Below are 12,736 nucleotides of genomic sequence, written 5' to 3'. Positions count from 1 at the left end.
TCGCATAGAGGGCGAAGCTAGGGCAAGCCGGAGATACAGGGTCTAAATGCGTGGATGAGAAGGTGGTGCAAGGCAGGGTTTCAGATTTGTCAGGAACTGGGGAACCTTTGGGATAAGGCAGGCCTGTACAAAGGGACGGCTTCATCTTAACCAAAGAGGAACCAGGCTGTAGAAAATAACATTAAAAAGGTGGCAGAACAGCTTTTAAACTGATCCCTGGGGAAAGCCGACAGGAGCTGAGGTGACTTCGGTTGAATACAGAGTCCATGGGGATGCAGACAGAGAAGGAGGTTTTTTTTAAATCAACCACATACAAGTGAGGAACATAGCAATGTGATAAGTGATAGTGTCTACAAAAGGCTAGAGGGCAAAACACATAAATCCCAGGTTGGGACAGAGACAGAGGTATACAAGTGTCTCTATGCTAATAGTACAGAAGCATTAGGCCACAAAATGGGGGGAGCTGGAGTACAGAGTTTTGAAGGAGGACATTGATATAGTGGAACATCCACACAGAGACATGGTGGAATGAGGAGAACCAGTGGGATATATCCCAGGTTACAGGCTCTACAGGAAGGATAGGACAGAGTATTGGGGGTGGGGTGGCCCTCTACATCCAAAGAGCATAGTGTCACATAAAATAGACAATGCAGGAGGGAGCTAGTTCCTCTACAGAAGCACTGTGGATATATCAATACCAGGTGAAGCATGGTTTAACATTAGGAATATATTATGGTCCCCTGACCAAAACTTTTCACAAGAGGATTCTGAGATGGAAAAAAAAAAATTAGAGAGGCCAACAAAAGCAAAATGTGGGTGGTATTAGCGATTTTAACCATCCCCATATAAAACTGGAAAATGCATGTTCAGGTCATAGTAAAGGAGAGAACATTCCCTGGATATGCTAAATGACTGTGGCTTAGAGCAGATGGTTGTAGAACCAACCAGGGGAGATGTGATCCTAGGATCTAATTCTATGTGGGACCCAGGACCTAGTGCGGGAAGTCAGTGTTGTTGAGCCGATGAGAACAGCGACCACAATGCTGTCAGATTCAGTATCTCTGCATGCAGAACAAGTGACAACTACTAATGTAGTTACATGCAGCAACTAAAGAAAGGGGAAATTTCTCAAAGATGAGGGGGATAGTGCAGGAAGCTGAAAGGGAAAATCAAGAGAGTCAAAATGTCCAAGATGCTTGGAGGTTATTTAAAACACAGTCTTAAAAGCTCAACTGGAATGTGTTCCACAGGTTAGGAAAGGCAGCCCAGTCAAAAGTAAGCCATCATGGTTACAAAGGGACGTTGAGGAAAGTATTAGGAAAAAAAAGACGCCTTTTAGAAAATGGAAGTCCAACTTAACTGATAAAGAAGACCAGAGAGCTCACAAATGGTGGCAAAGAGGAAGCACGGTTAGCAGCTGTAAGGGGAGGCAAAAAAGGATTATGAGGAACGCATGGCTGTGAACATCAAAATAAACAACAGTTCTTCAAGTACATCAAAAGCAGGGAAGCCAGCAAGGGAAGCGGTAGGCCAGTTAGATGACAAAGGAACAAAGGGTGTGCTAAAAGATGACAGGAGATTGCAGAAAAGCTGAATGAATTCTTTTGCATCTGTCTTCACTCCAAGAGGAGGTGGAGGAAAATTCCTGCACCTGAACCAAGCTTCTTAGGAGGCTTAATCCGAGGAACTAACAAAGATAGTGGTAGACAAGGGAAGAAGTTCTGGCAGCCATTGATAAACTAAATGCTACAAATCCCCTGGACCAGATTGCATCTCACCCAAGAGTTCTTAAAGAGCTCAAGCATGAAATTGCTGATGTTTCTCCACTTTAATATGCAACTTATCCTTGAAATCAGGCTCCATCCCTGAGAGACTGGAAGATGGCCAATGTCACACCAATCTTTAAGAAAGGATCTAGGGGGGACCCGGAAATTACAGAGCCAGTCAGTTTGACATCTGTTCCTGGTAAATTAAGTAGAATCTGTAAATTTAAAGGAATAAATTATAAAACATGTACAAAAGCAAGACCTGCTGAGAAAGAGTCAGCATGGCTTTGCAGAGGCAAATCCTGGTCTTAGCCAAACTTACTTAGAGTTCTTTGAGGATGTAAGTAGGCATGTGGATAAGGGGAACCGTAAAGTGGATGCTATTTGTCTACTTGGATTTCCAAAAGGCTTTGACAAGGACCTCACCAGGAGAGAGACTACTTTGAGAAAACTCAGGCAATGAAGGAATAGAGAGGAGGAAGTCCTCCTATGGATTTTAAAACTGGTTTGAGAACAGGGAAGCAAGAGTGATATGGGGTGTAAATGGAAATGCTCTACAAATGGAGAGATGTGGGAGTGAATTGTCCCCTAGGCGATCCGCCAGATGGGGATCCAGTGCTCTTTAACCTATATCTATAAATGACCTGGAAGTAGGGGTGGGTAGCTGGTGGGTATGAAGTTTGCAGATGATACCAAATTATGCTTAGGGTGGTAGAGAACCACAAAGGATTACGGTAAGGAGCTCCAAGCGGACCTTGATAAATTAGGGTGAGTGGGCTAAGAAACATGTAAATGGCACAGTTCAGTCTAATGTGGAAGCAAAATGCAAAAGTGATGCATGCACATAGGGCAAAAAAAATCCAAAACTTCACATACACATCGCCTACAGGGGTTGGAGTGCTAAAGCAGTCAAGCCAGACCAGGAAAGGAATTTAGGCGTCTTTAATTCGATAGGGTTCCATGGGAATGTCAACTCAATGTATGGGCAGCTATGAAAAGGCAAACCTCTATGCTGGGGATAATCAGGGAAAGGGAATCTGATAATAAAACTGCAAAGATTGTCACAAGCCGTCTTTGATATAAAAGCAGTAGTGCGACCTTTCAATACACTTTGGAGAGTACTTGTGTTCAGTTGCCTCCTCTGGTCACCACATCTCCCCAAAAAGGATATTGAAGAGATAGAAAAGAGATACAGAGAAGGGCAACGAGGATGATTGAGGGACTGGTTAGCACTTCCCTTATGAGGAGGAGCTGCAGCGTTTGGGACTCTTTTAGGCTTCTGAGGAGGAGACGCCTGAGAGGAGATAAGGATTGGGATACAATAAAATTATGTACATGGGGTAGAAAATGTTGAGAGAGAAATTTACTGTCTCTTCTGCAATTGACTTAGAAACCAGGGGCATTCATTGAAAATGCTGAGAGGGAAGAATTAATCGACTAATAAAGGGAAACACTTCTTCCAGCATAACGCGTGTGATTGGTGGCTTTGGAGACACTACCACAGGGGAGGTGTGTGATGGCCACTAACCTGGATAGCTTTAAAAGGGGCTTGGACAGATTTATGGAGGAGAAGTTCAATTTATGGCTACCAATCTTGATCCTCTTTGATCTGAGATTGCAAATGCCTTAACAGTCCAGGTGCTCGGGAGCAACAGCCGCAGAAGGCCATTGCTTTCACATCCTACATGTGAACTCCCAAAGGCACCTGGTGGGCCACTGCGAGTAGCAGAGAGCTGGACTAGATGGACTCTGGTCTGATCCAGCTGGCTTGTTCTTATGTTCTTATTATGAGAACTGCCATATTTTAGGCTAAGACATTTGTCTGAAATCACTGTAAACATTTCCTAGTTTCCTTTCATGTGTGCACAAAGCAAATAACATCAAACTTACAAGCAAATAACTATCAGTACACTTTATAGAAAGAAAACAAATATTACTTACTTAGATGCAGGTGGACTGATAATAGACCGTAAAGATTTAACCTCACCTGTTTAACAAAAAGCCACAATTTACAACTCTAATGATTCAAATGAATGAAATATGATAATTTCTGGAACACATAAAGGTCCTTGGCAAAAAAACCCTCTTGCTACTACTGAAATGAATTACTTCTTTCCATGAATTGCAAGATATTTCCCTTATTAGCATCCCTTGTATACACAGATCAGAAAGAGCAATTAATGGGATTTTTTTCCAAAAAAACTCCACCAAACAGACTGAACAAATGTGACTTAAATATGCAAAAGAATACTTGGCCATGATTCATTAATAATCCTAAGAACTCCTTAGAAGCTAAGAATGCTATCAATTTCTGTAGATTTTCAACACCAATTCAAGTAACGGCATGACAGCAAAACAGAAACAAAAAACTGGAAGAACTTTTCAAATGCATCTTTGGATTTTAATTATTCTGTTCCATGTTCACCAGTTGTTTTGTTTTCAACGAATTACTTCAGTTTAAAAAATTATGGTACTTGGCCAAAGGCCCTCACAATGTAAAACAGAAAGAAAAGAGAGGAAAAAAACAAGTTTTAGCATTGAAACATATATGTTAAAATATAATCTTTCACTAAAAAAACATTTTCACCAACATTTTCAGAGTAGGTGCTTTCTTTATAGACTCTTTGGCTCTAATCTTCCTTGCTGCCAGTGCAGAGCTACTCTGTAGGACACGGAAGGGTCAGTATCAGACAGCATATATATCAATTTATCGACATCTGAATCAAGATTGCCTGGGATTATTTTAACAATACATTTGTTCCTGGGATCTGCATAAAGTGGACAATCTAGAACATGAGGGAGATTTTCGACAACTGGATTCGACAATACATAGGCGCTGAGATAACAGAATGTTAAAATGTTGCCCAGTAAGGGGAGCCAATGGCATTGCTTGAAACCTCAGATATAAATGCAATCCTGAGGTTACATGCAGAGAGGTTTACCACATACAATGCTCTAGAATGGTCTTTTTGTATTGTTTTAAACCATGGAGCAAGTTATGCTCCATGGAGCAAGTTATGTTTAAACCATGGAGCAAGTTATGTTTAAACCATGGAGCAAGTTATTATGGACCCAGTCTTGTAAGTGAATACCACCTCCCAGGTCATCAAGTCATTCGGAAGGGTATAGTACTAGTGGCTAAAAAAATCTGTGCTTGAAGTTTCATTTTTCTTCCAAAATTTTAATACTGCTAGATGTAAATGAAGGGAAACCAAGCTTCACTCTCAGCAGTGCCAAAGGAGACTGCTTACAAAGTGCAAAAATCTGTCTCATGAAAGAGTTTTGGGGAGATTCTGAGCTAATAAGTGGTTGTTCTTTCCACCTCCAAATTTCTATGCCAAATAGTAGACAGGGAATAGTCCTGCTTACAAAATGTTTGAGGGCAGGAGCCACAAGAAATCGTCCCCTCATATGGTACAGCCTCATAATGGCTCCAATGATCTTTAATGAATTAATGTAAATATTGTGGTAAAATTAATTATAAGCCACCTTGAGCAGGATTGTGAAGAGGCAGCACAGAAATAATCTTATTCAATAAGCATTTAATCCAGGGCTCTATTTTCAAATGCATCCTGAAAATGAGGATAAGGAACAATAATATTGCTTTTTCTACAAGAGTATAGCAAATATTTATACAAACTGCAGAATATAAAAAAACATTTACCTGGTGTAGAACTATAACTCCTCTGGAGATATAGAAGACTTCTCAACTTTTTTATACATAGCGTGCTTGATTTTGGGCAATACATTGACTTTGAAGGAAAGGAAAAAATCAGATTCAGATAAAATTTTGATTACCAGAATCTTGTACTAACAAGCCTTATAAACTTCAATAGCAAATTCAGTTTCAAAGTTTAAACACTAAGCTTTTCTAGACAGATATACCTTTTTCCACCAAAAGATCTAAGTGTAACTTCATCCTCCACATACTGGAAAGTCTTTAAGAATGCTCCAATTGGGTCCTATGGCCTACTTGGTTCTGTTAGGTAGGTAGGCAGGCGCTAGGATCTAAGCAGAGCATTCTAAAACAAAACCAATTCTACATGTGGAACAACATTCTACTTAGATTTTTTGGTGGAAAAGGGTATAGAGCAGTGATGGCAAACCTTTTCAAGACCGAGTGTCCAGACTGCAACCCAAAACTCACTTATTTATCACAAAGTGCCAACACGGAAATTTAACCTGAATACTGAGGTTTTAGTTTAGAAAAAAGGTTGGCTCCAAGGTGTGCATTACTCGGGAGTAAGCTTGGTGGTAGTCAGTAGCTTTGCTTTGAAGCAACCGTGCAATACTTTGAATGGGTGAATCACGATCCTAGGAGGGTTTACTCAGAAGCAAGACCCATTGCCAGCAACCGAGCTTACTCCCAGGTAAAGGATCGCGCTTTAGTTCTTCCCATAAAAATCAGTGGGGTTTCACAGCGCTTAACAATGTTACCTACACTGCTTCCCCAAAACTGAAGTTTAATGCTAATAATCTCCCTGAAACACTATTATCACACTGGAGGCCTGGCGGGGGAAGGGGGAGGGGTGCGGGGGAGAGAGGGAAGTAAAACTTTCACTTTCTGAAACCCAATAACCCCACCACCACAAAAGTTTTAGTTTGGTCCCAAAAGTTACATGCCAAGAAAAGCGTGCCAGCCTCCAGTCTCCCAAATTTTGTGAGGGGGGGGTACTTGTGGGGTGGTAGATGGTTCTTACAGCAAATCAAGTTGACTCAAGAGGACCTCCTGAAGCTCAGCCCCAGCTGGCAGAGCGCCTTGTGCACGGCCAGCCTGTGCAGCGTGACTCCTAACACATCTGCTGGCAGCTGCCTCTGGCTGGGCGAGGGGGGAAGGGGAGATGATGGCATGAGTGCCCACAGAGACGGCTCTGAGTGCCGCCTTGGGCACCCGTGCCATAGGTTCACCATCACGGGTATAGAGTGACTGTTTTGCTATCCTAAGCACTATCCACAGCTTCTGCTTAGCACCACGAAGTCTACTGTATTTTATTCAACTCTGCAAAGGTACATCATATTAAAATAGCCCAGTTTGACATGCGAGGTATCAATTATCAAGTACTAACGTTTTTTTCCAAAATGAACACCTGAACAAAGACCTACCTGACTGTGTAAGTACACCCTTTTCAGGGGACCCAGTAGCAGTTTTTTCTTATTTCGCAGCATACTGATAACTTGCCTATAGACCAAATATCATACACAGAGGTCTACACTTAAAATAATAGCCTGAAGAATCCCCAGTAAAACTGATTATTAATGTCCATTGCTCCAGGCACCCATTTAGGCAAATGTTTAAATTAAAAATTAGACCTATATTGTTGCAAAATTACTACACTGCAGCGAGAACATCGCCTGCCTAAAGCTATGAAAACCGGCGAACTATCCACTTCGGTACTTCCTTCCCAGAAGCTAGGGGAAACGATAGCGGAGACCGAACGGCGTGGCCCTAGCTCGTCCTACAGCAACTTCCGGTATCTTTAGGATTTCAGCAAGGGAAAGCACGCTACTTCCGCAGGAAGCGTAACTTTTATTGTCTTCCTTCTCTGTCTTGGAAGGCAATAAGTAAACTTTCATTGACATCACTTATACCCAAAACCTCAGAGGTTACTTGACAATTCCGGTGTTTAACATTTCCTCCGGACTCCATACCCAACAGAGGGAGAAGTCTTGGCAGGTGCCAAACATTGGAGCAGCGGAACGAGATAAAATGGAAGCGGTTGTTACCCGGGACCGTTTTGCTGTTGGACGTTCCTTTTCCTTGTAAGGCCGCCGGGCTTTACGGAGCGGTTCTGCATATTGACCGGGAGACGTAGTTGGTTCCCTGCCGCTCAGCCGTCATGGTGAGTGCCGAAGCAGGCGGATTAGGGGTGATGTCGATGCTGGGTCTCTGTAAAGTAGATTCGCGCAGCACATTTATAACGATTGCAACTCGTTATAAATGTGCTGTGCGGAATCCACATAACTAGAATCGCTCTATCATGCTCATCAACTGCTCCAAGGACCACCGAGGTTCTGTCCTTGGAGGGTTGGGTGCTAGAAGTCTTCCTTTCTCGGCACTGGAACCAGTGAAAGAAAATACTTCGCCTGGTCTGGCAATGGGGCTAACTGGTTACTCTGACATGGCTTATTTGTGAGAATATGGACTTACATGGACTCTGTTCTTTCACGTGACTCACTAGATGTATAGAACTATGCAGCAGGCTGAATTGTATCGACTCAAGAGAAAGGATGTATGAAACTGAGCTGCCTGCTGGGAGTTATTTTGAAAGGAGCAGACATAGAAAATTTGTTTTGGTGTCTACTGGTGGTGTCTGTTAAATTTTGATATGTGTGCTCATGTGGTTTACTGCCGTATCTATTCACCCCACTACCTTTGAATGCAGCGTGGTAATTTATGTAATTTTTGTTCCATTCTTCTCACCAAAAATGTTGAGCTAGCTCACAGAGAATTAAAATGAGTTCATGGATTTTTAAATGCCAGGATCTAACAATCACATATTAAAATAAAAGTGTATTTAGCACATTTATCTCCACCAAGGAGCTCAAAGCTATGTAGAAAAAGTTGTTTTTTGTACCCTGCTTTTCTCTATCTTATGGAGACTCAAAGTGGCTTACAAACCTTGTGTGGAAGGTGGGGCTCAGAGAGTCTGGAGAGAACTGTGACTAACCCAAGGTCACCCAGGAGACTGCATGTGGAGGAGTGGGGAAACAAACCCAGTTCACCAAATTAGATCCGCCATCACTACAGCAGCTGCCGATGGTCATGGGTCTCATAAGGCTCAAGTATGTGGTTGTCAGTAAGCCTGGAGAAAAATGTTCTGTCCCTTTAGTAGAGACTAAGAGTGTTGAAATGGGTGGAAGCTTTTCATGATTTAGAGGTAAATAGTATACCATTAATCCACTATTAAAACACCTTTTTACAACTAAGATCAAATATGATAATGAGGAAGAAAGCAGAAAAAATGCAGTGAACTCTTTAGGATGGAGATACGTAATTGTTATCCAATTTTGCTATGTAAACTTCTCTGAGAACTCTTTGTTGACAGCAACATATAATAATTGCAAATAGATATATATTACTTAACAATACAGCATCTTATGTAGATCTTGTTGAACTCTATAAGGCTTATGTCTGACTATACATTCCAAACAACTGATTATCTTTTACACAGAAGTGTGAGTCTCTGATACCAGCTGGTTTCAGGTCATGATAAATCCAAAATATTGAAATTAGTTAGCCTTACAGTTTTATAAATAAGATAGGCTTGTTTTTACTTAACATTTTCTGAACTGAGTGTATGCTGATTTAACAGAAGACAGGACCCTGCTAATGTATTTTTATAAAAGTATGAAATTTATAGTTGTCTGTGATTTATTTCAGCTTTCAGAAAAGTTCCTTCAACAAAACGAGGGGCTTCTACTTTTATTTTATCTCTCATTTTACAAACTTGTGATCTTTGTTATCTTAACAGCCACAGAATGAATATATAGAGTTGCATCGTAAGCGCTATGGTTATCGCTTGGATTACCATGAGAAAAAAAGGAAGAAAGAGGGCCGTGAGGCTCATGAGCGGTCAAAGAAAGCCAAGAAAATGATTGGTTTGAAGGCCAAACTTTACCATAAACAACGCCATGCGGAGAAAATACAGATGAAAAAGACGTGAGTCATCACTGATTCTGTCTCAAAGTATTCTGGCAGAATAGAATTGGCCCTACTGGAGTGTGAACTGCTGTGTCAATTAAATTATGATTTTTTGTATTAGTTCAGGAGAGGCTATGACTAATTTAAGATTTATTTGTTGCTGTTGAAACTATTCTCAGTGGTAGTTGATTTCTGGTTGACAGTTTTTTCCACTAGTATATTCCTGATATAATTTATGTTTCTTCTAGCATTAAGATGCATGAGAAGAGAAATACCAAGCAGAAGAATGATGAGAAAACTCCAGAAGGAGCTGTGCCAGCATACCTGCTAGACAGAGAAGGCCAATCCCGAGCTAAAGTTCTTTCCAACATGATTAAACAGAAGCGGAAAGAGAAAGCAGTAAGTAACAATAGGAATGTTCCAGTTATTGCTACTTTGCATTTTAAAATTCTTTTAAAACCCTTTTAAAATTCTGAATTGCAGAAATGGCTTTGGTGCTTGATTAGAGCGTGGGCAGGTGGGGATGGTGCTACTGCCGCACTGCCTTGCCACCTCCAGAGGGCTTTTCAGCAGCACAGGGAAGAAACAAAAAATAAAAAAGCCTATCCCCGCCACCAGAAATCCCTCCTTAGGGCTCCAAGGGCCACAGTACATCTAGAGGGAAAACTGGGGTAGAAGCCCACTAACATCAGCTCTGGCCACACTGCTGGAATGCCTCTGCTACCTTGGTGGAGTGCTGAGGCACCGATGTGCTCAGCACCACTTTGGGGCATCCCGGGAGGCCACAGTGGCTGCCCACAAGCCGATTTGCCCCTCTGCCTATGGAGGGCATTTTTGCCGGCATAGGACCACGTCACCTCCAGGAGGCCCTTCAGCACCCACCCACCCTGATTTGGGCCGTAAGCAGTCTAGGACTGTTCATCTCTTTTGACTGGGTAACACACCCTAGAAAAAAGGGGGGGTAGAGGAGCGGATGATGTGGCTTGGTAGGAAGAGTGGACAAAGATGTGGCTGGTACAGTTCTTACCTGTTAAAAAAAACCTCTGTATATCCTCTTAGTCTGAAACAATAATCTCTTATGAGAGTCTTCCTTGATTGACTGGTGGTTTAGGACCCCAGCAAGCACAAATTACTGCCTACTGAAAATTACCTCATATGTAAACCTGTGGACAACTGCAGGATCGGTCATGGTTAGTATTTGGATGGGCAACCTCGAAAAAACACCGGGGTTGTGATGCAGAGGCAGGCAATGGCAAAACACCTCCAAACCTCTCTTGCCTTGAAAACCTTATGGGGTTGCCATAAGTCAGATGTGATTTGACGGCACAAAAAATGAACTCTACTGTCTACTGTTTTTCTAATGTTTTCTAAGGCCATTTTAAAACTGTCATGTTCCTGTTGATTAAAACTATGTTTTCATCCTCCTCCACCCCCACTAATATTGTCGTCTCTGTGGGGGGGCTGTAGGGGAAATGGGAGGTTCCGGTACCAAAAGTCCGTGCCCAGGGAGAGACCGAAGTTCTTAAAGTGATTCGGACAGGAAAGAGAAAGAAGAAGGCATGGAAGAGGATGGTCACGAAAGTGTGTTTTGTTGGTGATGGCTTCACCCGGAAACCTCCAAAATATGAACGCTTCATTCGGCCAATGGTAAATGCATTCCTAGTTTCATTAATTGGTGGGTAATTTGTTGTTTTCTGGTTAACAGCCATTTCAGTAAAGTTCTAACACTAACTACATGTGATTTGTAATTCATGGACTAAGATGCTGACAAAAACATTAACAGTAGAAGTAGCTATTTGAATAAGAATATAACTGATCTGTTCAATACTAACAGGGTTTGCGGTTTAAGAAGGCCCACGTGACACATCCTGAGCTTAAAGCAACTTTTTGCCTCCCTATACTTGGCGTAAAAAAGAATCCTTCTTCTCCTCTGTATACGTCTCTGGGAGTAATTACAAAAGGCACCGTCATCGAGGTGAACGTTAGTGAACTTGGTCTTGTGACACAAGGAGGCAAAGTCGTTTGGGGTAAGCATCCAAATACCAATTAAAAATGGAAATAGGGCTGAGATAGACAGGCAACAGCTATCAGCTAACTCAGACATCTTACTGGACACCAAATGTGCACCCAGAAAGGCTTTTTTCAGGATTATTATTCTGATATTCATATTTGTAGACAGCACATTTGCAAAAATGGCCATAATTGATAAATTTCTCTTTTTTCTTAGGCTGACTTTTAGGCATTGAGTTTGACTTAGTGTGAATTGGTCACTCTATAGATAGTAAAGTCTGAGGCTGGTTTGCATACGACATGCTGTCCGTACCTTGTTAGCAGTTTATTAGAAGCAGCACTGGCTTGATACTTCCTTCATCCCACTCAAATTGTTTTTTTAATGACAACAACATATCAAGGTCTTCTTCCCCAGTGGAAACACTGGAGGGTTTGCAGTCTATTTATCCGCACCATTCTAAATGGTACAACCCACATCTGCAGAAGAGAACTTTACAAGTACTGCTTCTGTAGATACTGGTTAGACAGGGGTGCCCAATTCTGGCACTTCAGATGTTCATGGACTACAATTCCCATCAGCCATGCCAGCAAGGGGCTGACGGGAATTGTAGTTCATGAACATCTGAAGCGCCAGTGTTGGACACCCCTGGATTAGGAAGTACTTTCATTGGATTTGCCAGTTACAGTAACCGGTGTACAGACTGCAGTTCCATTTTGGTTGAAGGTTTTTAAAACAACTTTTCTTTTTCAGGAAAATATGCACAAGTGACCAACAATCCAGAAAATGATGGGTGCATTAATGCACTTCTGCTTGTATAGGTGGCACACAAAATTTCACTAACTTTTCCAAGTGAATGAGTGCCTTAATTTATGGACAGATCAAGAGCTTGTTTTGTCACATCAATGCCGGAAGAATTGAAAATCTGTATACTATTTTGTTCAATGTGTATTGTCAGTAATAAAAGGAGCCAATTTTGACTGAAGAGATTGATGAAATCTGGAGTTTCTAGAAGCCAGAAATGAGCCGTGTCTGGTCAGAATAGAGGGGCATTCTGGGCTCTGTATGGCTCATGTAGTTCTAAAAATGGAATTGGCCCCAGAGTACTTGAAAGACAGTTCTGTGTCCAACATTAAAAAAAAACCCTGAAGGTTTTTTCTTCATGCCTTAGCCCCAGAACAGCTGACATCAGTACTTGTGCATACTTTGTCATGCTTAGATATACCTATCCTGTGCAAGTGAGTATGGCACTGCTGAATGCACTATTCAGACACAAAGCAATACGGATGAAGTACAGCATTTTAGTTGTAGTCTACCTTG

At 41.7% G+C, this 12,736-nt stretch overlaps 2 protein-coding genes across 4 annotated transcripts in view; one reads left to right on the top strand and one right to left on the bottom strand.

Annotated features, from left to right (window-relative positions):
• GFM2 (GTP dependent ribosome recycling factor mitochondrial 2) overlaps window positions 1-7,213 on the bottom strand; it is a 33,756-nt gene extending 26,543 nt beyond the window's left edge. For all 3 annotated transcript variants that reach the window (XM_048503501.1, XM_048503500.1, XM_048503502.1), the window contains exons 1-3: window positions 6,870-7,213; window positions 5,431-5,518; window positions 3,708-3,753 (exon numbers count right to left, since the gene is read on the bottom strand). In XM_048503501.1, the coding sequence (XP_048359458.1) occupies window positions 3,708-3,753; window positions 5,431-5,518; window positions 6,870-6,932 (197 nt within the window). In that variant the 5' untranslated portion in view covers window positions 6,933-7,213. The remainder of the gene's footprint in view (window positions 1-3,707; window positions 3,754-5,430; window positions 5,519-6,869) is intronic.
• Window positions 7,214-7,448: 235 nt separating this feature from the next.
• NSA2 (NSA2 ribosome biogenesis factor) lies at window positions 7,449-12,401 on the top strand. Its single transcript, XM_048503510.1, has 6 exons — window positions 7,449-7,606; window positions 9,239-9,426; window positions 9,657-9,807; window positions 10,876-11,055; window positions 11,243-11,435; window positions 12,170-12,401. The coding sequence occupies exons 1-6, from the start codon at window positions 7,604-7,606 to the stop codon at window positions 12,235-12,237; spliced, it is 783 nt and encodes a 260-aa protein (XP_048359467.1). The 5' UTR covers window positions 7,449-7,603; the 3' UTR covers window positions 12,238-12,401.
• Window positions 12,402-12,736: the final 335 nt, after the last annotated feature.

This window comes from Sphaerodactylus townsendi, linkage group LG07 (genome assembly GCF_021028975.2).
Source record: "Sphaerodactylus townsendi isolate TG3544 linkage group LG07, MPM_Stown_v2.3, whole genome shotgun sequence".
NCBI lineage: Eukaryota > Metazoa > Chordata > Lepidosauria > Squamata > Sphaerodactylidae > Sphaerodactylus > Sphaerodactylus townsendi.
Note: the sequence above shows the minus strand (reverse complement) of the source record. Positions and strands in the feature narration are given on the sequence as shown.